The sequence below is a fragment of the Lytechinus variegatus genome, chromosome 2 (assembly GCF_018143015.1).
Source record: "Lytechinus variegatus isolate NC3 chromosome 2, Lvar_3.0, whole genome shotgun sequence".
Lineage (NCBI taxonomy): Eukaryota > Metazoa > Echinodermata > Echinoidea > Temnopleuroida > Toxopneustidae > Lytechinus > Lytechinus variegatus.
The window spans coordinates 16,537,503-16,562,033 of NC_054741.1; the positions used below are offsets into that span (position 1 = coordinate 16,537,503).

At 37.9% G+C, this 24,531-nt stretch overlaps 1 protein-coding gene across 1 annotated transcript; it reads left to right on the forward strand.

Annotated features, from left to right (window-relative positions):
• Nucleotides 1-5,693: 5,693 nt before the first annotated feature.
• LOC121407442 (dipeptidase 1-like) lies at nucleotides 5,694-23,986 on the forward strand. Its single transcript, XM_041598513.1, has 10 exons — nucleotides 5,694-5,984; nucleotides 8,854-8,989; nucleotides 9,167-9,299; nucleotides 10,153-10,303; nucleotides 15,487-15,553; nucleotides 16,331-16,507; nucleotides 18,602-18,710; nucleotides 21,776-21,851; nucleotides 22,509-22,644; nucleotides 23,736-23,986. Exons 1-10 carry the CDS (start codon nucleotides 5,827-5,829, stop codon nucleotides 23,853-23,855), a joined length of 1,263 nt encoding a protein of 420 aa, XP_041454447.1. The 5' UTR covers nucleotides 5,694-5,826; the 3' UTR covers nucleotides 23,856-23,986.
• The last annotated feature ends 545 nt before the right edge of the window (nucleotides 23,987-24,531 follow it).

Here is a 24,531-nt window from a genome sequence, read left to right on the forward strand (position 1 = left end):
TATTGCCCATATTCAAAAGCTGCTGACCCACTCCACGTACTATAAATTCATTTACGAGTTTACTCTTCAAAAGTAAACTTCGCAGTATTTTAAAGTTGCTCTCTGATCATTTTCCAGCTGGATTTAGCTTGAAAATCTATAAACTTCCAAACGTGTTTTTTTTTCACACTTCCTGATTTGTTTTTTCTCCTGAAAATCATATTTCATACTTATAATGAATAATGGATAAGTATAATTTACCCAGGGTGGTCGATTCAGTCGTGAATATGAACTCCCTGCAGTGGACCTTGCATAAGAAAATGTTATTTTTACCCTTCTCCATCTTCAAAATTCGAGCGCCTGCCAAGAATGAAGGCAGAAGGTCCCATTTGTTAAGTCATTTGGAATTACTCTGCCGGGGATCGAACGCACGACCTTCCATTCATGGGCCACCACAGGGGTCCTCAAAACGGGGGAGGGGGGCTACGGGGTTCAGCCCCCACATTTTTTTTCCAAAACCGTGTACAAAAACGTAAAAATGACCATCTGATTATTTTTGCATAACCCCCCCCCCTCTCAAAATCGTTCCGCGGCCCATGCACCAGTTCGGCTAATTTTACACGTCGATGTAATTAAGTTACTAGAAATAGGATAACCTCCCCCATAATATTTTCCAATATGTCTAGGATTGTATGGCCTCGTTATTCTTAAGCAGGTTAAGAGGATTGCAATGAACCAAACGCAATATGCATTTTTTTTTGTAGCGACATCATCGCTGGGGAAGCGTCTGAAATACTCGGAAAGGTGATAAACCTGTTATATGAACAATGCAAGAGTATATCTTTAATATCTACAGATTAAGTTACAATAACAATAGACGAGATTAAATCTCCTCAAATGGTTTCCTCTTCTGATTCTAGAATGGAGCTAGTAATTTGTCATTAAACAAGGACGATTCTTCGTGGTATTTAGCCTCTTGAGTTTAAAGTTAAAGTCAATACCATCTTAATTCAAATGCAGAAACTTAGAGTAAAATTTTCAGGAACTTTTTTTTTCTAATGTAAGTTTAAAAGAGTGAAAATCTGTATTGTGTTTTCCCATAACCTACTCGCTAACAGTGAACACGCTTGTATTTGCCACGAAATATATAATTCTTCATATTCTGAGTAAATAACTTGGAAAAAAGAAAATTCTCTCCTCTTTTCTCTCCTCTGAATTTGCTCACTGAAGAAGAAGGAGGAGGAGAAGGAGAAGAAGATGATGAAGAAGAAGGAGAAGAAGAAAAAGAAGAAGAAGAAAAAAAAAGGAGGCCTGCATTATAGTTATTAGTTGTCCTGCACCATTGTGTGTGTGTGTTTCTGTTGCTTTATTTTCTCATTTTATTCATTCCATCTATTGTCGCTTCCATTGCATGGCGTCGTCTTCGTCAGGGTAGTTTTTTTTTTTGTAAATGGTTTGCAATTCCAAATAAACTCCACCCCAATGACCATTCATTTTGATTAACGTATAGTATAGCATAGCGTGCATCAGTGTTTTTCTCTTACCAGAAACGTACTTGTTTATTTTTTTATATATGGGTTTCTTTGGAAAGAATATTCACGATGTTTGAATTTGCAATTTAGATCACCCATAAAACAGGCCATGGATAGACATGTCAATATGCATTATCAGGAAAATCTATATAGCTCTCTATTGAAAAAGAATTATACTCGCCGAGTGCGTTAGTGATATTGTATAAAAGAAACCTCAGTACACAAACTAGATAAACAGTTAAAGAAAGCCCCTCCCAGGTCTGTTTTTTTTTAAATCTTCTGCAATGTTCAGACTTCGACTCCCAATATTTAGTGTTTTTTGTATTTTGGTTAATTGAAGCACTTCATAACGAAGAAAATAATGCACAGCTCATTAAAATTGGTGATGTAATTTTGTTCCTACACCCTAGTTAAAACAAAAATCCAGTCATTTTATATCTCATCTTAGTTTTCTTTCCATGTCAGATTGCTGCTATATTGAATCGCGTAATATAAGTATTTATTGATCGTCTATAAATGAAAATTCGTGAATTTTTACATGCCATATATTTATAGACATGTAACATGAATAATGCAATCTACAGATCTGGGACATGATAATAATATAATGTTAATTATGCTATTTACATTATAATTAATAACAATGCAGGTGAGAGTGTCAGGAGCATCCCACTTCTTAAGTTTTGCACAATTTGGCGACAGAAAAAAAATCTTGGCAGGATATCATATGCCTACTGATGGACGTTGTTTGGAGGAAGTCATGTTAACATGAAAAGGTAAAATTCATAAAGAAAAAAAAAGTTATGTGACAGATTCTGTCATTGAAAAATTATGCGAAATTCGGAAATGATAGTACACAGCAAAAAATGTGGTGTTAACCGGTGTACATAGAAGACCACATCAGTTATTTTACACCGGCGTTAAATTGGTGGTGTCAGTTTTACACCTATAGGTGTTATTACAACACCTTTGTTGTTACATTTACACTCTTTAGTGTTATGTTTAATCTCTAGGGTGTAATTTTAACACCGCAGTTTTTACAGAGTATTTTAAGAATTAACATAATTTTTATTCAGAGATCAAGTGTTTTAATCAATCACGAACAAATCATTAAGGCAATGTACACTGAAAATCCAACCTTTCCCGTAGTTATGGGATATGCCTACCATTTCGAATCCTCGACAATCATGGCATGAATGTACACTCGGCTCTCTTATTTGTGTTCTAACCATTTTCAACCGTTCCTGCCTTTTATTTTTCTTTTCTTTCTTTAGAGTGACACGCTCTGGTAAAAATGATGACATGGAAATATGATTGTATAGTTGAACAACAATGATATTTCAGGTTTTCCCAGGTCCTTTTTTTTTTCTTTTCCCTCCAAGGTACATCAAAGAATATAGAATCGCGGATACGGCTGAAGGCCTCAGAGAGTGTTGCAACTCAAACCCTGATCATGGAGCTATGCCCTGATGTATGAGGCCCCTGACCCAGCTACTCATAACCCCGATACATTGTCATGATAACGGTTAATTTTATCATCGTATACGTTATAGTGGAGATGACAATGATATCCGTTTGAAAGAAATAAAAGTTGTACTTCATTCGCGTTCGCGTTCACATTAGCGTTCTTCTCTTTTATATTTGTATGTTTTATTGAATCATAAAGTCACGACAAAATTTGTGAGGTTTTATGACAGATCAGAGTTCTTGTTAAAAAAAGCAATAACAATTAAAACAATAAAAATAAACAAGGCAAACACATTAACAACATATAACATTGTGCAGTTGATATTTGCTGTATACGTATGGGTTAAAAAGGGAGTTGAATTATAAAATATATATAATTATAAGCACATTTTTAAATATCCTGGTTACACTTCAAATTTCAATTTTTTTGACGTGGATGGAAAGCTTATTTCTTTTTTGGGCTAAAGAGTATTCCAAATCTTTCTGTTTTTAACAAACAATTTAAAAGCCCCAATTTTTGTTAAGACAACCTTGATATTTCACTAGTACAAATAAAAAGGATAACAAATTATCAGTTGTACTCCAAATGGCTTCAAGAACGAATAGCAAAGCCAAAAAAAAACAGCCCTTTTCAAAATTCAAATAGAAATCTATAGAATCGAGTCAGAACAAAATGATATAAACAATTTTCTAGCTCAAGCCTCACTCTCCCCGGATGATGGACTGCTTTTAGATTTGGCGAAATAATCTCATTTCAACAGTTACAGCTAGGAGTGAGAAAACAACTTTAGATAATATTGTAACATTGTTCATTTACATGATTATCTCTTTGTACCATTATATGCAGATAGTCATTTTGCTTCATCTAAATAGAAGATTTTAAAATAGAATTTATTGAACTTGCAAAATTTAAGAACGGTTCTTTTTTTTAATTGGGCTCACTGCAATACTTTGCCCCCCCCCAAAAAAAAAAAAAAAAGTCGTATGTGAATGAGCACGTTGAGTTAATTTTGAACAGGGGAGTTACCTTTCTACGTGTGCGTGTGTGTGTGTATGTATTTGCCGTGGATCAATGTTGTTGTAGTCGGGTTTTTTAAACATCATCGTAATCATTTGCATATTTGCACACATCATCAGAATCAGTTGCAGAGTTGCGCACGACACATCAAAACCAGTTGCATATTGCACACGACACTATTCTAACTATTTTGCCAATGCCCACCTGAAAGAATAAAAGAAGCAGGTTTCGCTCAAAAACTTTTAAAGCCATGTAACAGTTGGTGGCTTATCAACGAAACCATGGCAACATTTCCTTGTATTAACAAGGTCAAATGATGTGAGGTTGTCAATGTAGACCTTGCCCAGGGTCGGTTCAAGCTCAGTCACCATGGACGGGGGGGGGGGGTGAAGACAAGCGCTTTGACCACCCCCCCCCCGATCCGCGTAGATGTAGTAGGCCTACTCCATTATTAGGATAAGGAAAATTATCATGTTTTCATTTCACATATACATTTTCCATATTATTTTTGATGAAAATGGGTAATAATATCCTGTGCCCTTTTTTTTTTACATTATCAGTAGTTTCAGAAATAAAGATATGGGGCAGTGTTCCTTGCCAGGTAAGTGGACAACCATGTCTCCCACTAAATGCTGCATACTAAAAAAATCCCATCGAGATCCCCAGTGGAGGATCTAGGGGACGCACCTTATAGAGAAAATAAATTATTTAAAACAACATTGTACTAATGTTTTGATTTAAGGGATGATATATCTCTCTTTTCTTATGTGCTATCAGCTTACTCATTGGGGTGAAAGCTTATGGATTGTCAGAGAAGTGCGCCCCTCCGCAATGAATCTGCCTCTGACTAAGCGCCCCTCCCCCTTCTTGCCTCCATTGGATCATCCTCGCGAACCATGCCCCCCCCCCCCCCCCGAATATGACGAAACAGGTAATGGTTTGACTGTTGGAGTAGCTCATCAGCTCTGCAAAACGATCTCCATACTGGAGAACGGACAATGCCCATGGATATTAACTTCTTTTCTTTTTCTTCCCTTTGTTCTTGAATTTGTGATATGTAAGCTCAGTTATCTCAGAACCAATATTTTTAACGTTGTCGTTCGTATAAATAGAGAGTTATTGACGACTATCATTACCATGTTATCGGATATTCTTTTCCTTCACAAAATGTACAATAAAGTATATGATCATGATTGACGTACATGGGAATATAGAATGTAGCAAAATAGTACATTCATTCAGTCATTCTATTATTTTGTACAATTTCATCAAAAACCGTTTTTATTATCATTTTAATATCTTTGTGGTACCTCAGGGTAACTCTTTTCGTTGATATTTTGCGAGCATTGCTCTTTCTCACTCTGTTTTAAAATGCTGTTCTTACTGAGTTTTTTTCTGGCATGTGTGTCTGTCTTTCGTTATCCCCCCCCCCCTCTTTCTTCTCTCTTCTCCCCCCTCCCTCTCCCGTATATTCACCATGTTCATGATAATGAAATACCAATATCTGATCCCAAACCAGCATGTGAAATTTTGTTGTTGATTTTTCGCTTGACAGTGGAAACCTGTTACATTGCTCCGTTCTTGAAATTACATACCACTATACACATCGAACATTAAAGGGGAATCACGAAAGTGGGCGTGGCCTTCAATAGGAAGCGGCATTGATCTGTACTTGTGTGTTCCGTTTTGGAAACTTATTAAGCGGTCATTCGTCACAAGGAGGCCGATTTGCAGAAGAGTTCAAAATCATCTCTCTCCATTTAGGTTTACCCTGGATATATTCATTCGTGTTTCTGACTCTGCCGTGGTTCGGAACCGTAATCATTGAGAATGGAGCGTGGTCGTTTGATTCTCATCATTGTCGGAATCACCATCCTGCTGGTGGCCATCGTCGTCGCGATCGCCGTTCCCGTGTCGCTGAATAACAAGAGTAAGAGAGATTCAGATTTGGCCAGGCAGTATATGAGAGAGGTGCCTCTGATAGACGGGTACGTCATAATTTACAAGCTTCGTTGGCTATCTTGTTCGATTGCTCGTGTTTTCTTCTTTCGTTTTCACACTTTCAACTTTTCACCCAGTGAAACACGGGAGAAGGCCTATTTAGTGTGTATGCAACGAAAGAGTAGGGTGGGTTTTTTTTTCGAACTAGACGGTCAGATCCCGGGGGGGGGAGGGGGATTCAGTATATAATGCATAGTATGTGCAGCGGAGGGGACCCCCATTTTTACACTCAAATTTCCGTTCCAAGGCATAGCATTTTTGTCCTATTGAGAAAAAAGAACAAGAAAGCAGCTCCAAAGCATATAGCATTTTCTTCTTATCGAGAAAAAAGAAGAAAGAAATCCGCTCCAAGGCTTCGCATATTTTCCGTTACGCCGTTCCGGTCGCATTGATCTGCTATACAATGAGCCGCAATTTGGTGAAAAGCGGCCGCAGAGCGCTGTCCGACCATCGCCTCTGCGCTAGCGTACCCTGCGCCCGTGCCGCCGGGCTGCGAAGTTTTTTTCCGTACTTTAATGCGCAATAAACCCGCGTGCGCATGCGTTTGGACTTGGCCAAATTTGTACTTCGGCTCGTGCCGCCTCGTTCTCAAATTCAGCGCACACGGCGTAGTCTTTGCACACAGACTCTATTTACTAGTATGACGAGCCCACGTGGAATTATAATTTGCAATTAGCTTCAATTAAAAAAAAAATAATAAACTTGCGATACGTGATATTTCTGAGATGAAACTAAATCATATATTTTCATTCAAATCGAGATTCATGATGAAAAAATGAACAGATGATATCGGAATTAAATTCTTGTTTCTTTTAATGAGGATATTTAAACGTTTCATTAATTCAAATCACACTTACCAAACCTGCCACAGCGAAAATAAATTTAATTGTTTTATAAGATATCCATTATTTTAATCATGCATTTTTTTCATTCATATTTTTGCAATGGAAAATTGTCTGAAGTTTGCATGCATAATTTTCGTCATTGATTGCAAACCTCATTATTATCATTCATTCTGTTGATATAATGTTCCCCCGTTTTTTGTCTCGCTAGCGGCACATACCTACTACTTTTTGGATCGAGTGCCCCCCCCCCGGGGGGGGGGGCGTCAGATCGAGACTGAAGTCGTAACAGACCCCATTTGAGTTCTATGTAGAATCATTTTTTGAATAAAAGTTGGGGATTGGTCAATTTCACACAATTTTAATGAGCTGAATCTTTTTAGACCGGTCCCCAAGCCGATTTTGACCACCTAATTCACACTAACAAAATGGATGCCAAATTGACCATTCAGAATCTTATTTCTATAATGTTCATTTATAATATTCTCTTTTACAGACATGGATACTGCAAAATTCTGCATACATAATGTGTGCCGTTCGGGATTTCTTCTGTTTGGGGTTAATTAATTATGCAAATTTATGCATATTTTTCATATCATGCTATAAAATATCAGCTCGAACGTTTATCAATTTTGGTACAAAAAGCATTTGTATCAGTATGAATAATTGCACGGTCCTTGAAATAATTATGTTACAGTCAATGTTTATCTATTACATTGTTCTTTGAATTTCTTGTGTATTTCTTTGTATTTTCTACCATTTGTTTTGTAGGCCTACATTTTTTTTTGGGGGGGGTCAGTATTGATTGTCAAAGACAGAAATTAGCTTTAATTTGTAAATCAAAACAAAATAATGAAAGCTCGATGTCCCAGCTGAAATATGTTTTGTATATTGACTTCAAAACTTGATATTTTTAAGCTCCGTATCAACCTATTGTGCAAGATATGAATCTCATAGAACGGGCAATGCGATGGGGAAGCGCGAACGAAATTTTTATATAGTGACATAAAATATATTTTAATCATTTTTTTCCAAGTCTTCCCCTCTCCTCATTTTGTTAAAGGTCAAGTCCACCTCAGGAAAATGTTGATTTGAATCAATAGAGAAATATCAGACAAGCACAATGCTGAAAATGTCATCAAAATCGGATGTAAAATAAGAAAGTTATGACATTTCAAAGTTTCGCTTATTTTCAACAAAATAGTTATATGAACGAGCCAGTAACATCCAAATGAGAGAGTCGATGATGTCACTCACTCACTATTTTTTTTGTTTTTGTTTGTTTGAATTATACAGTATTTCAATTTTCACCAATTTGACGATTAGGACCTCCTTGCCTGAAGCACAAAATGTTAAAATAATGGAATTCCACGTGTTCAGGGAGGAATGAAACTTCATTTCACGTGACAATGACGAGAAAATAAAAATATTTCATATAATAAAATACAAAAGAAATAGTGAGTGAGTGATGTCATCAACTCTCTCATTTGGATGTAACTGGCTCGTTCATATAACTATTTTGTTGAAAATAAGCGAAACTTTAAAATGCAATAACTTTCTTATTTTACATCCGATTTTGATGAAAGTTTCAGTGTTATGCTTGTTGAATTTTTCTCTTTTTATTAAAATCAAGTTTTTCTTGGGGTGGACTTGGCCTTTAAAGGTTGATACCACATATGCCTGTAAATATAGTGCTAGCCCCAGTCATTTTTTTTATCAAGTAAACCATTTCGCCCCATAATTGACAAAGCAGACAAATTTGGAAACATTGGCTAACTTGCAAATATCGAGAACATGACATAACCCTCGATAAAAACCCAGTGCGGCGCCCTGTGGAACTCCACACTGGACCCTCTCATGATGGAAGTTACCACTATATTAAAAACAATCTAGGCCTAGTGAAAACGTTGAGATAGATAATTCCTAAACCAGTCAGATGCAATTAAATGTAATACAAGACAGTGTAGCTTACTTTCTATACATGTATTGTTCACACTTCTTCCTATGAATGCAGACACAACGATTTACCTTGGCAACTAGTGATTTATGAAGACAACGATTTGTCTCGCATCGACCTCAACCAGCGTCCAACGTTTAACGTAACTCATACAGACATTCCTAGGCTCAGGGAAGGTTTAGTTGGAGCACAGGTAAGCTTTACTCAGGGCAGGGGGGGGGGGAAGCTGGACACCATGCTTGTTTACATGTAACTAACACGTATTCTTTCTTAAGAAACGCTCAAATTTTTACCTGTATTTTTTTTCATTTAAAATCCTGGATCTGCCCCACATTGCGCTTATTTTGTTATTGTTATAATTCCTTTCTAGTTTTGGGCGGCGTACACCTATTGCACATCACAATATAAAGATGCTGTCGTGCACGCTATCGCTCAGATAGATGTCATCAAGAGGATGGTACAGGAGTACCCAGAAGTCTTCGAATTCGTCACAACTGCCCAAGGTGAGTGACAGAAAAAGGGGAGGGGGGGGGGATAGAGAGTGATAGAGATGAGAGAAGGCGAGGGAAAGGTTTATTTATAGGTCTATAGGTCTTACAGTGCCAATTCGTCCAAATACCATCTCGGCTACTCTCATTTGGTCTACCATCAGTTCGTCCACTATCCACATGGTCTAATTGCCATTTCGTCCACTCACCATTTTACCTAATAACCATTTGGTACAATAGCCATTTAGTCCGTGTACCGTTGGTCTAATTGGACGAAATTAGTAAAAACTAATGGATATAAGATCAACTGGATATGAGACGCAATGGTAATAATAAACGAGCGCTCGTATGTATTGTTCTTTTAGATCCTTTTAGATCCTATCTTAATCATTGGTAAACATTGCAAACATTGGGGGAGGGGAAACGGGGAGATAGAAAAAGAAAGAGAGACGGGAAGAAAGAGAAAAAGAATGAGAGAGATAGCATTAGAGAGATGGATAAAGAACATAAGTGTGGGTGGGTGTGTGTATGGGTGCGCGCGCGCCATAGACCGACTTTAAGAAAGACTGGTTATCCTTTTTTACGCGCTAAACCATCGCCTATGGTGTATACAATTTACTAGATAGAAAGGATCACCAGTCGTTCTTAAAGTCGTTCTTATCTTACGAACGGCTTTATGAAACACCCACCTGGTGATTAGACGAAGTAATGATTGGACCTAATGGTTGTTGGACGAAATGTTGATGGACGGAATGGCATCATACGAAATGAAGCTAGACCGTGTGATGAGTAGACAAGTTGGCAATAGACGAATTGCCATATTGGCAACAAAACCATTTATATATATATTTTTTTCATCATCTTGCAGGTATAAGAGACGCCTTTGAGAACGGCAAGATTGCTTCCCTTATTGGAGTCGAGGGTGGTCATAACATCGATAACAGTTTTGCAGTACTTCGCGCCTTCTATGACCTTGGTACCAGATACATGACTATAACACATAGCTGCAATACACCTTGGTAAGGATAACCGGATGGTCTCTTCTTAGTCTGCAGGCACAGACCTGGGGGCCGTTTCATAAAGCTGTTCGTAAGTTTAGAGCGACTTTAAGAACGACTGGTGAACCTATCTTACGCGCTAAACCATCGCCAATTCATTGTACCATTTACCTCAAAGAAAGGATCACTAGTCGTTCTTAAAGTCGCTCTTAAAGGGGAAGTTCACCCTGACAGAAAGTTTATTGTAAAAAAAGCAGAAAAAATAATAAAAAATATTGCCGAAGGTTTGGGAAAAATTCATCAAATAATTAAAAAGTTATTAGAATTTCAATTATTTGATTTGTGACGTCATATGCGAGCAGCATTCCTACATAGCGAATGGTAAAAAATCAATGAAATGTCATTTTCTCAGAAAATTGAAAATGGTTTTCACTGTAACTTTTGTATATCAATAGACAAATCATTTCACACCCGATCATGAAAAGAAAACAAAATTAAGTCATCAGGAACCATACAAAATTTGATATTCATACATTTTATATTACATAACACATGGGGCAGCTGCTCGTTTATGACGTCACAAATCCCAAATTTTGAACTCTAATAACTTTCTTACTCTTTAACAGATTTTCCTCAAACCTTCACCAATATTTTTTACTATTTTTTCTGCTATTTTTACAACAAAGTTTTCTTCAGGGTGAACTTCCCCTTTAACGGGCTCTTAACTTCCGAACAGCTTTATGAAACCGCCCAGTGCCCTGGGAACGATTTTGTGGCTGAGGGGTGCTGAAGTAGGCGTAAATTCGCGCGAGCTGAAAATGTTGATACTGAGGCAATAAAACGGACATTTTACAGATCACTTGTTTGAAAAATCAATTTGTAAATAAAATAAAAAAGATAATGAAAGCTCGATGTCCAATTTGAAATATGTTTTGTATATTGACTTCAAAACTTTATATTTTGAGGAAGAATCTTATGTAGGCCTATCTCATCAAACATAATTCTTCAATATTCCAAGTCTTCCCCTCATCTTATTTTATTCACTCTTCTTCCTCTAATTTTCTCCTCTCTTTTCCTTTTTCTTTTCTTTTTAAAATTCCTTTCCCCTTTCTTCTTTTCTTTTTTTAAATTTATTTCTAGCAATAACATTTGTCAGAGATTCTAGCTTTGGCTAATAAGTTGGTTTAAATGAAATCACCATAGCTGGGGAAGGTGCTGGTTGCCTGGTTCGGATGACACCATTTAAATTCGATTTTTTTTTTTACATTTATTTGTTTATTTCGTATATATATCCTTTTTTCAACATACACATTAGAGATACCATGACTAATGAAGATCAAGAATCTCGGTTCTATCGTAGATGTCATATAGTCCAGGATAGGCCCCATAGAAAACTGACCAAACCTTGTTTTTTTATATATATAATATTTTTTCATGGTTTCTTGTCAATTCGAAGGTGCTGATTACTAATCTGGATGATGCCATCAAGCTTGAGCATTTTCCGCAAATTGGCAAAGTCCAATATGGCCGACAAAATATGCAAATTACCCACGAAACTCATAAAACTGTCCGGACATTGGCTGTGAAATGCATGAATATGTGTGGCAGGAGTGAAATACAATCTTAAAAAATAATTTTTGACAAAATATTCATTTTCCTGATTTTCAAAATGGCCGCCATTGGCCATTGTATACGCTATCATGTACAACATGAATAGGGAAAACTAATTTTCACAAAAATTAGCAATAAACTGCAAAATTCGCTATGTATGAACGAAATAATATATGCAAATCACCAATACTAATGAGATATATTTTTTATTATGTCAAATATGGGAACATTGCTGTATTTTGATATCTAAAATGGCCGCCACTGGCCCAAAGAGTATTATGTACAATGGCAATGGCCGGGGCCAAAAAAATGACAAGATTGAGCATTAAAATGCATATTATTAAGATAAACGAGTGGAATACTGACTAAAAACATAATTGTAAATATGCCATTTATGTGATAAATGCTGTATTTTGAAATTCAAAATGGCCGCCATAGCCCCTATATTCATCATGTACAATGCGAATGGAGAAACTAATTTTCACACGAAAATGCATGTAATTGTCATCTATGAGTAAAATATTGTCTCACAACATGTTTCATAGCAATACATATCATTTCTTTTGTCATGCATGAGATAAATACTGTATTATGAAATTCAAAATGGCCCCTATACACTGTTAGAAAAAATAAAAGAAGTTCCTGCAGCAGAGTCTCGAGAACACCTGTAATCTTACCGAATTGCGTAATCCTACAGGAAATTGGTATTTGATGTATGGAATCTTACAAATTTCCTTGAATAAAACACCCGTTTCCTCTTTTTAAACAGAACAGGTCTGTTTAAAAAGAGGAAAAGGGTGTTTTATTCAAGGAAATTTGTTTCCGACAGCCCGCGAGACCGACCCCCCCCCCCTTCATCGGGTGCCGCGGTCGAGTGGTTTAAGGCCATCGTTGCAGCGGAGTAATAGGTGTCTGTTACGGGGTGGGGGTGCAGGGAGGGGAGTGTACCCCCCCACGAGAAGCGTGGAAGGTCTGACGTTGCTTTTAATTGTTCCTTATCTGCTCTCGCTCATCTTAATACTTTCTCTGCCTGTTATCGGAGGGGGGGGGGCAGACCAAAAAAATCCCGGTAAATAAGTCGAGAATCATTGACTTGCTAGGATTTCATTTTAGGGGGCGGTAGTGAACACGCGATGTTTGCAAAACACTTAATAATGAGCGTGCAATGGACGCTCCATATTATAAGGGGAGTCCCCCCCTCTCCCGCGCGAAGCACGGAAGCTCTGACCTTTTTTCAGATTGTTCCTTGCCCGCTCCTGCTCTTTTTTACGTTCTCTGCTTGTTAACGGAGAGGAGGAGGGAAAAATTTCGAATTGCGGAAGGTCTGACGTTTCTTTTAATCGTTCCTTGTCTGCATCCGCTCTTCTTACGTTTTCTGCCTGAAATGGGAAGGGGCAGAGCCAAAAAAAATCCCGTTAACTAAGTCTAAAATTAGTGGCGAAGCTAGGATTCAACGGGGCGGTAGTCTGTAGTCAGCACGCTAAGCGTGTGAAACACGGGACACGGGAGCAGACAAGGAACAATTCGAAGAAAACGTCAGAGCTTCCGTGCTTTACTCCCCCTTATAAGGAGCGCATTTCGCGCGCTCATTATCAAGTGTTTCGCACACTCCGCGTGCTCACTATATACCGCCCCCTAAAATGAAATCCTAGCAAAGCCACTTATTCTGGACTTAGTTACCGGGAAATAAATGGCTGTGCCCCCTCCCCTCTGATGCAGGCATACTCCGCTGCAACGAAGTGCCTTAAACCACTCGGCACCTGATAAGGTAAAAAAAAGTCGGTCTCGCGGGCCTTCGGTCTTACGGGCCTTCGGTCAAATGGTCGGACCCCGTTTCGAATGTGCTTTAGAGCTTTGTGTTCAAAATTCCCAACAGCACTCCCACTTTCAAGCGTTATGATCATCAAGACGTTTATATTCAATATCATATTGGATGCAGTGGTAAAGGGTCTTTTTTTCAAAGAATCTGAACCAGACCCTCGATCGACCCCAAATTGGTTCACCAGCCAAAACAAGATTATTATTAATTTTCATAACCTGGGAACGCATGCTTATTGTCATTCAAATGTTTAAAAAGAATAGTACAGACGGCATACAAATAAGGAGAAAATATTCAACCACAATCGTTCGTGACAATTTTAACGTCTAAACTTTCCCCTATATTCTCTATGTTTTGCCCCGCCCCTAAACCTTCTCTGTCTCTCCACCTCTCTCATGTCTATTCTTCCTACCTTTTTTATCGGTAAACCAAGCACAGCTTTAGATCAAAAGAACCAGCCAGACAAAAATTAATGTTATAAAAAGATTAATGCAAACAGTGCAGTTTTCTTTTGCTTCTGATAAATTGAATGAAAAAAAATCCTGTCATTTGATTTCTTTTTAAAAAGCCCTCACGGTACACCTCTACCGAATTCGTAGTTAGGCCGATGAAGACATAATGATATATGATAAATGCCTAACCGGGACATGCACTCCTTATTTAATCTATGTATATGCGGGGGCTTTTTGAGAATTTATTGCATGGGGGGGGGTTAGACTGGCCATTTTTGTCATTTTTTCACTCTGTCATCTTTACTTCTGCCATTTTTACCTCTGTCATTATTAAACCGAACCGATCATTAGACGGATCTATCCCGTGATAATTATGACGGCGTGTTAATTAATATTATACAGCCATTTTTGTGTAAAACTGTATTTTCAATTTCATGGGGTTTCTTTTTTTCTTGGCAATCTCCCTTTTGGAAAGATGATTACTTATGTACTCTTGCCGAGTTTACAGGGTCCCGTACGTTATTTGAATTTTCAATTACTTTGAATTTCTTTTGTGTGGTCGCACTGCCTAGCACCTGGACAGATGCTAACCCTCTTCGAATTGTACTTCATTGAATTTGATAGAATTCTAATTATACTTCATTTTATTTGCATAATTTAGAAATTGGCGAAGCTTCCGTTGCACGTTGTCGCATGAAATACGAAAGTTAGACTGTGCTGCAACTTAGGTTTTTTACATTCGCGCCCTTGCATAACCTTTAAAAAACGTCCTCGAGCCCCGTGAAAACAGGGTTTATTTCCCATTCGTCTGCTGCCGATTCGACTAATGCCAATTCGTCCAATCGCCAACACGTCTACTATCACTTTGTCTACCGTCAGCTTGTCCACTGACCACATGGTCTGCTTTCATTGGCTATTCCGTCTTATATAACCAGTTGGTCAAATGGCCATTTAGCCCATACACCATTTGGTCTAATTGGACTATAAGTGTTAAATTGTGCAAAATGGATAGGGCCTATTAGACTAACTGGTTACGAGACAAAATGGTGATTAGACGAAGTGACGATTGGACCAAAAGGATGTTTGGCGAAATGTTGATGGACGGAATGGCACTAGACTAAATGAAAGTAAACCATAGGTTGAGTGGACGAGTTGGCAGCAAACGAATTGGCAATTTACCGAAAATAGCGCTTAGTAGAGAATACTTCTTTCTGTGCGGAGGTCTTCTGTGCGTAGAAGTGGATGTGTGCTTGACTGTAATTATTTTATCTCAATTTTTTTTTCATATATTGATTTCTACCAGTTAACATTTATTTCTGCAGGGCCGATAACTGGAAGGAAGACTTTGAACCAGAAGACCAACATAATGGACTCAGCGAATTTGGAAAGGTATAAGACCGACCTGAAGCAGTATATAAGCGTGCCTGTAATGATTGTATAACCAGGAGTTTTCTTTAATCATATAAAGAAGAGAGATTTGTTAGAAATTAAAATACAGAGAGAAAAAAAACTTGCAGAGAGAGGCTGACGTGGAAGGGAGGAACAGGGAAATTAATGTAGGAAATGCGTTTGATAGCATTTTTGAAATTCTAACTAACTTCCAGATAGGACTATTGGTGATTTTATTATCAAATTAAGTATATTCTATCTCCCGTATCAGCCTATATTAACTTAATGGATGTACTGACATTGTACATGATATATATGTATAGGCTCTGCCATTTGTTTTTATGGTCACACTGCCATTTACGATATCCATCAAGTGGCTGCATTACAATACTCGTGTGATATAAGGTTCTCGACCAGTGGCACAGACCTTCTTGCAAGTTGGGACTGGTGTCAACTAATGCACTCGAACAAAGTATTTTAATGTACATTTTCATGTGCGTCATAGAATTGAATATATAGATTAATAGCGACAAGGTTTGAGTTATTTCAGAACCAGCGAGAATTAAGTTATATTTAAAAATCATATGCCATATTGAGGTTTCTGATTTCAGCAGTTTTTACCACTGATTTGCCATAAATAAAACAGAATGCTCCTCGTAGTCCAGATTAGATGTGGACGTTACCTTTCCTAAAGCTTACCTATTGTGCGAAAGGATTGGTACTGGGTTTGGGAATTCTTATTTTATCAACATCCATTCCATTTTATCGACTACACAGGACGTAATTCGTGAGATGAACCGTCTTGGCATGCTCGTTGACCTCTCACACGTCTCTGTAGACACGATGAATGACGCTCTTGACGTAACCGAAGCACCGGTCATCTTTAGCCACACCTCGGCATACGCACTATGCAACCACTACCGAAACGCACCAGACAGTGTCCTCAGGAGAGTGGTATGTAAACTGTCACCAAAAATTGAAGCATTTATAGTATTATTAATTCCTGGCGACAATAACAATTTTAAACGTAATCGGCCAAACTTAGATCCTAACCTCAGCCCATGTAGCCCCACCCTTGACCAAAATCAGGTCTCTCAAGCTGTGCAGGGGTGTTACAATAGAGATTACGTCTGAATCCACTGACGGACACCAACTAGAAAAGTCAAAAGATGTTTGAAAGCTATCAGATTGATTTTTCAAGCACTAGCAAATTCTAAAAAAATAATCCCAGTCATATTAACATGTTGACCAGCATACCCAAACACGACCGCAATTCCTAGCCATATATATAATTTTTTTTAATCAGTCACAAAGGGTGGGTCCATGATGGTGGCTAGCTAGGAACCTACTAAAACGGCTAACGGAGCTATCCCACTTAGAAACTACAACCTTGCAGCTAGAGTCAAGGAAAGGGATAGAGCTATGATGGTATCATAAGCGCGAGATAGTAGGTATCTCCAACTCTACAGTAAGGAGACTGATCTAACAGAGCACCGAGGGCCAGTTTCATACAAATTTCCGGGAAATCCATTGCTAAAGAGATGGAGGGGCTTCAGTAGGTGGTCTGTGTGACAAATGAGAAAGGGCTGAAATCAAGACTGTAGAAGCGGTATTGTCTTGGTCATGTGTATACCTTGATAATCGCACCTTCAGAAGGCATTTCATTCAAAGAGACAACACATACATCATCGCCAGGACGTAGTCTGGACCAGATTCAGTAAGGAAGATCCGTGTATTCATTGACCTAGCATTTTATTACCGTGCCGCTTAATGGATCAGACATTGGGATGTCCAGTACTAGGGGCTGACTTCATATCTAGTGTAGATCGATGGTTTATGCTAGACACAGAATCCAGCAATAATGCCATGTAGCGTTGTTATAACAGAAACAGAATGATTAGGAAATGTTCATAGTCTATATACTGAATATCCTGAGCAAACAATAAAGCAGTATAAGTATGTGTGGCCGCCAAGAACATGTCCAGTAGAGAAACGACCATGCATGCAGCACTCTTGGATGGCTGTTAAGGCCTGGTCACACCGCCCGAGCGTTGTTGGAGTGGTCGTGGAGCGGAGAGAAAAAATCATCACCGCTCGCTATCGTTCACCATTTTCGATTCCGATTGTTTTTTTTTGTTTTTTTTTTCAATTTTTCCCCCAATTTTACGACCGAAATTCGACCCCCTCTCCCTACCGCTCCACGACCGCTCCAACAACGCTCGGGCGGTGTGACCAGGCATTAAGCAACCAGAGGTTCAACCGACATCCGGCTTGAAATCCAAGCAAGCTACGATGTGGAGACAATGCATCAGGTGTGGAGAGGTCACATTATGAGTAATGATGACGTCCTTCATCTCGACGACCATGTAGTCAGTGTGGATGAAAAGGAAGCCGCGCCCCTAACTTACTTATGCTAGATCGAGCAGTCTGACATCGAGAGGCTTAATTTGGAGATCCCAGCATAAACCAGTGATGGATATACTGAGGGAAGGGATCGAGGAAGCCATCCTTAAAAGAGCTAGGTGAAGTGACGGCGTTTACCTTCAAGGTAAAGGTTCCTATAATTCATTGAGACACGGGATTGAGACCAGCTGGATCTACAAGATGATTATATTCTTGCACATGGACGTTTCTGCTCGGTAGGAATGAAGGAAGGTGTCAGGCCCTATAGCTTCATTTCCCAGAATCGCCGACAAGAGCAGTGAAATTAGCTCCTCTAGAGGGTGGATAGCGCGTATGGAGGACATGGAAAAATATATCCTTGTGATAGCCGACCATGTAGCCGTATGTCGAGGCATGTAAAAATATTATTAGAATTGGTTGAAACTGTGGCACTGAAGTTGGTAGACGGATCTGTCTGCCGTAATCGAGGTCCTTGTGAGGCACACTGTGACCAGGACATGAACTTCGAGTCCAACATATTCCAAGAGATTATGATGATGATGATGATGATTTTTTTTTTTTTGGGGGGGGGGTAAGAGTCGATTTCGCTACTGTAACTACAACACATGACTTAAAATCATATGTCCTTTTTCTTCTTCCTTTCAGAAAGAAAATAAAGGTATTGTAATGGTAAACTTCTACACGTTATATATCAACTGCCCACCTAATAATGTTACGGCCGACCCTTCGTATGCCACGCTGGCTCAAGTAGCAGGTATGATATTTTTCAACTTATGACGATCGAGGTGAATGATGAGGAGGGGTCGGGGCGGGGTGTAACGTAAAGGGGACTCGATTAGTTAGATTAATTAGAATAAGACAAAATGATAAGAGACACATTAGATATCTATGCAAATTTGACTTACTCTTTCAAAGGGGGACATGGAGAGTTTATATTTATATTCTGCGACGTCACATACGTGAGGCTGGCAAACAGTGTTATAGAATATTATTTGTAAAAAAATATATATATTTCGCAAAACTAACTTAATTCCTTCTAATAATGGCGTGTATGCATGTCAGGAGACAGTGGCGTAACTACGGGGGGGCATGGGGGGCACGTGCCCCCCCAATCGGATGGCCAAAAAAAAAAAAAACGGGGAAAAGGAGAAAAAGAGGGAAAAAGGAAGAGAAACGTAGTGGGGGAAAGAAGAAATTGTTGTTTATCATAGTGTTATATTATGTTATATAACATAAGAAGCATTTTTCACAACTTTATGAAACATTATTTGCTTAATTGTGTCTTCATTGTTTCTGGTGCTCGCATAGACTTTTTAACGAGACATATAAAACTGCTGTACTAAAGCCTCCCGTTTTCAAATCAATATACAACAAAATAATATATTTCCTCGCAATTAGAGTAATTATTGTTTTAAGTAGTGATATATTCTTCTTTTCCATGACTACTGAAAGTTATTGACCTATTTTAAGGTCTTAATATAAAACATTTCCTGTCCGTGCTAACGTTCGCATTAGTGGATTGGTGAGATTTCTGCTCTTCATGAACTCCTAAAATCAGTCCTTAAAATGTCAATTTTTCTTATCTGAATATCAAAAAATTTTAGCTCGCGCTTCGCGCTCGCATCATTTGGTTAGTGAAATACGTGGGGTCTTAGTGAATTCCTACAAACAAGCCTTGGAATGCCCCTCTTCATGTCTGAATTTCCTAGATTTTCAGCTAGCGCTTCGCGCTCGCAGTATTTCATTAGTGAGATGCGTATGATAATCATGATTACAATGACTTCAAAAAGTGCTCCATGTGTTTAGATGTAATTCTAACAAAATCAGCAAGCGCTTGGCACTCGCATTAGATGACTATGGTGAGATATGTAGGCTATACTCTGACTTAATGGATTCGTAACTATAGTCCTTAAACTATCCATGTTTTGAGGTCAATATATACAAAAATTTCAGCTCGGCGCTTCGAGCTCGCATCATTTGGTTAGTCAAATACGTAGGGTCTTAGAGAATTCCTACAAACAACCCTTAGAATGCCCCTCTTTAGGTCTATATTTCCTAAATGTTCAGCTCGCGCTTTTGCGCTTGCAGTATTTGATTAGTAAGATACGTATGATAATCATGATTACATGACTACAAAAGGTGCTTCATGACTGTGTTTAGATGTAATTCTAACAAAATTAGCAAAGGATGGCACTAGCATTAGATGACTATGGTGAGATATTTATACTCTTAATGGATTCTAAAATATAATCCTTAAAATTTCCTTGTTTAGGGTCAGTATATACAAAAATTTTAGCTCGCGCTTCGCGCTCCCATTGTTTGTTTAACGAGACAGTTAAGTATCATGATTACAAAACAATTTCCTTATAATGTCAATTTTTAGCCCTCAATATCAAAAATTTTCAGCTCGCGCTTCGCGCTCGCATTATTTAATCGGTGAGATACATATTCGTTTGATGGCACTGCATGTCCTTAAAATATCTCTATTAGGTCAGTATGCCTGTCAACTGAGCGCGCTTCGCGCGCTCCCTAAGTGACCCGAAATTTTTGCTGGTGCCCCCCCAATGTCGTGACCCACGGTACGCCACTGTCAGGAGATTCATCGAATTCGCAGGCATTATAATTTCATTGACGTCTTAATGAATCTACATCACGTGACATTGTTGTGGAGATATCCGCGTGCGATGACACAAAATTGATTTTGTTAACTTCGTGACTTGGTGACTCTCCTTATGTCAGGCTTACAGAAACGATGTACATGCATAGGAATTACCGAAATAATACAAAACTTTAAAATATAACTTTTTCATTCCTTGTCTGATTTTGGTGAAACTTTCAGTGTTTTGTTTTTCTGAACTTCTTATCTGTTCAAGTCATATTATTTTAATCATGAGTAACGTTTAATTTTGATATCATTTCTTTGTCAGGTTTACACATACTTAACATTAAAGGAAACAAATATACAAGGAGAAAATTTATCTTGTCAGAAAGAATAAAATGAGAGGAGCAATCTAAAAGTTGTTTTATAAAAAATCGGTTATAGAATAAGCGAGTTATGGAAGTTTGAAAACTCTTGTTGTACTTTCTATTGGGATTCTCAAATTGGCAAACATGCTTAAAAATGAATTATTTATGGACAACTCTCCATTTGTTATGTACACAAATTTTCAGATTTTCCTCATTATCTTTCAAATTGCATCTTGCCTCCTTCTGAGCACAGCATGCTGTGATCATGCATATGTCATGGGAAAATATCGTTCACACCGCATGTGTCAAGGTCAGGAGGAGATAATGTGAAATATGTAAAACAAAAGGGAAAATTTGAAAATTTGTGTACAAAACAAAATCAGAGTTGTCCACAAAATCAGCCATTTTGAAGCACGTTGCCAATTTGAGGATCCCCGTAGAAACTAAAACATGAGTTTACAAACTTCCATGACTTGCTTGTTTCACAACCGATTTTAAAAAAATTGTTTAAATTGTTTCTCTAATTTTACCCTTTCCAATAAGATTGCTTCTCTTCTTGGGTTTCGGTTTCCTTTAAGGTCGACATTCATGAACGCTTGAAAAGAAAATCAATTAAAGCTCAAGAGCTTCTTTACAAATGAATTCTAAATAATTACATTAATTGTATTGATTATAACAACTTGTATGCTTTGTAGACAGGGCCGTTGTGGAAAGCAATGATAACCTGAATAGATAAAACTACAAATAAACATAAAACAGTTACACACTCCTCCTTTTCTTTTCCTTCTCCATGTTATCGCTAGAATTCCAAAATTATTATCTTTGTAAATCAAAAATTTCATCATTATCTAGATCATATGGATCATATAAAAGAAGTATGTGGCTGGGAATGCGTCGGGTTTGGCAGTGACTACGACGGGATTGACACGTAAGTTTTCAAGATTTGCGCCAATAGTACGCTCTTTTGGGTGGGATGTGGGATTCTTCAGTCCCCTGTTCATGATGAAATAAAGAAATCAAAATCTTCGACATGTTCATATTTGCAATTACTGATCTGTTTCTTTATTGATTTAATTCTTGTTTTCATTGAACAAGGTAGCTCCATCAGTCATCATATTGTTTTCTAGGGGTCCGGTTAATAACTTCTTTAATAATATAAATAATACATCATTGTGTACATAGCTGGCTATATTAACACATGAGTAAAAAACAAGATTACATAATTAGTGAAACCCAATACGAATGCCAATATTTCAATTTACAAATATGCATTTACAAATTGAGGTCTGAGCTCTTTACACGTTACGTACGGACTCAATTAAAGAGTAAATATACTGTCAAATGACAAAGAACACTTACTCTGACAAGAATTGCTGTATCAGAAGTTTAGAACAGCCATTTCGTCCTTAAACTCCCTATCTCTGTGATCTGATAGGTACAACCATGTTTGTGGGGGAGGGGGGGAGTAACTGTTTGGCCCCAAACGGAAGGGAAAACAATCTGACCTTTAACGTTTAACTTATTTAAGTGAACATTGAACATTATAAAGATCAATTTTTGTGATTGTCTGTGTATAATATTGTAGTGCCCCTGAGGGATTAGAAGATGCTTCCACGTTCCCTGCCCTAGTAACAGAACTCATCCAGAGACAGTGGACTGAAGAAGAAATAAAGGGCGCCCTCGGAAATAACTTCCTTCGTGTCTTCGAAGAGGCGGAACAGGTAAAAAGTTAAACTATTTTCCATCCAGATTTAGTTTATTTATTGTTGAATGATCCCGTGAACGAAATCTATGTATTCCCTAATACCCCCTACCACAGGGAGGGGGGGGGGGTCACGTTGCAAGGTACGTGTATGCTGAATTTCGACATCGTCACGTAGTCTGCAAGTCAAATTTCAAATCCAAATTCGTATTTCAGAAAAGGACGCGTCATGGCCCCTCGTCCGCAATTAAACGAAATACACTCCTAATTTGGGGTTATCTAAATTTTGAAAGGTAAATTTTGAAAGGTATTTTTTTCATAATTCAAAAGATTAATTTTCCAACACGTTGACATTTTAACTATTTGAAAGGATGATTAATAGTTTGCAGTTAAAAAGTGTGCAAGGGCTTACATTCACCTACAAAAAAAATCTTGATTTTTCATTTGGGATGATCGTTTTTCATCATCGGCAGAAGTGAATTGACAATATTGGTCTCATCATGCATGGTCTAATCCTAGTTAATCTGCCTAAGCAATGATTCAATTGCCATTTAGTCAAATTACCATTTGACTGAAGGTCTTCCGTCATTTAGTCGTCATGAGCAGGTCGCTCATGACAACGGTCTCCTGCGTTCTGAAATTCAGTTAAATAATATTTTTCATATACTTTTTTATATTCAGAAAGAGATTGTAAATGATACGTGTGTCTAAGATGTATATATATGTAAAATCTATGTAATAATTGATTATGTTGTACTATGTTGAACATGTGGAACGCAGAAATAAATTTCAAGCAAACAAACAAATGATAAAATAAACCGTTCATGAACCAAATTTTCATCTGACAATATGCAAAATAATAGACGAAGTGGAATATTTAGCATCTGGACATTAGCTAATTAGACTATGTGGATATTTACCCAAGAGTCGTAGTCGGTCGCTGTAGACTAAACAGCAATTTAATCAAACTGGTAGTGGACCAGATAGGTTTAGCCCCATCGGACAAAAGACTATCTAAGAAGAAGACCAACTGCGTTTTTACCATTTGAATACGAACCTCGGATGAGAGTTGTTGATTTAATCGTTTGTATCATGTTATGTTTTATTCAGGTTAGTCGAGATCTTAAAGCAAATGGGATGAAACCTAAAGTGGCTACACTCCCAAGAGATGAACCAGATGAAGCAAATAACGTTTGTCGCACCTACATGTATGGCACCTCCTTTTATTGATAGTTATATATAGTTTGGGGTGTTTCATTTGTTTTCTTTTCGAAGGAGGGGGCATCTTCTTTGCTATGGTCTTTTTAGATGGTGATATAAACGATGGTGGTGATGATGATAATGGTGATGATGATGATGATATGGTGATCAGTAGCGGACCGTGACCCGGACGAGACAAAGCTTTGGGGGGCACTGCATTGTCTGTGAACAATGCTGTGCCCCCCCCCCCCCCCAATGCTTTGTCTCCTCCGGGTCACGGTCCGCCACTGATGGTGATAATGACCAAACCATTGATATTATGAATATAATTTTAAATAATTGATGATTACGATAATAAGAATAATATCAGTAAGAATGACGACTAATGATAATGGTGGTAATGGTGGCGGCGGTGAAGATGATATCATGATATTGGAAATAATGATAAAAAATGCTGCTGGTGGTGGTGATGATGAATATTAGTAGGGATAGCCTTTGATGGCGGTGATGATGCTGATGGTAGTGTTAGTGATATGGTGATGATAACAAATATATTACTTTATCAATAATAGTAACATTTAAGATGATTTAAAAATAAAAGTAAAAATGTCATGATGATGATGATTATGATGATGATAGCAATAATGATAACATATGTAGACTTCGCCTAATGCTTTAATTGTTTTAGGTATAGAGGTTTATAAAC

Excerpts from the sequence above, each read along its gene's own strand:
- LOC121407442 (XM_041598513.1), top strand. The coding sequence starts at position 5,827 with ATGGAGCGTGGTCGTTTGATTCTCATCATTGTCGGAATCACCATCCTG. Across the intron at positions 9,300-10,152 it reads ATTCGTCACAACTGCCCAAG|GTATAAGAGACGCCTTTGAG; the intron begins GTGAGTGACAGA and ends ATCATCTTGCAG. Across the intron at positions 22,645-23,735 it reads TCTTCGAAGAGGCGGAACAG|GTTAGTCGAGATCTTAAAGC; the intron begins GTAAAAAGTTAA and ends TGTTTTATTCAG.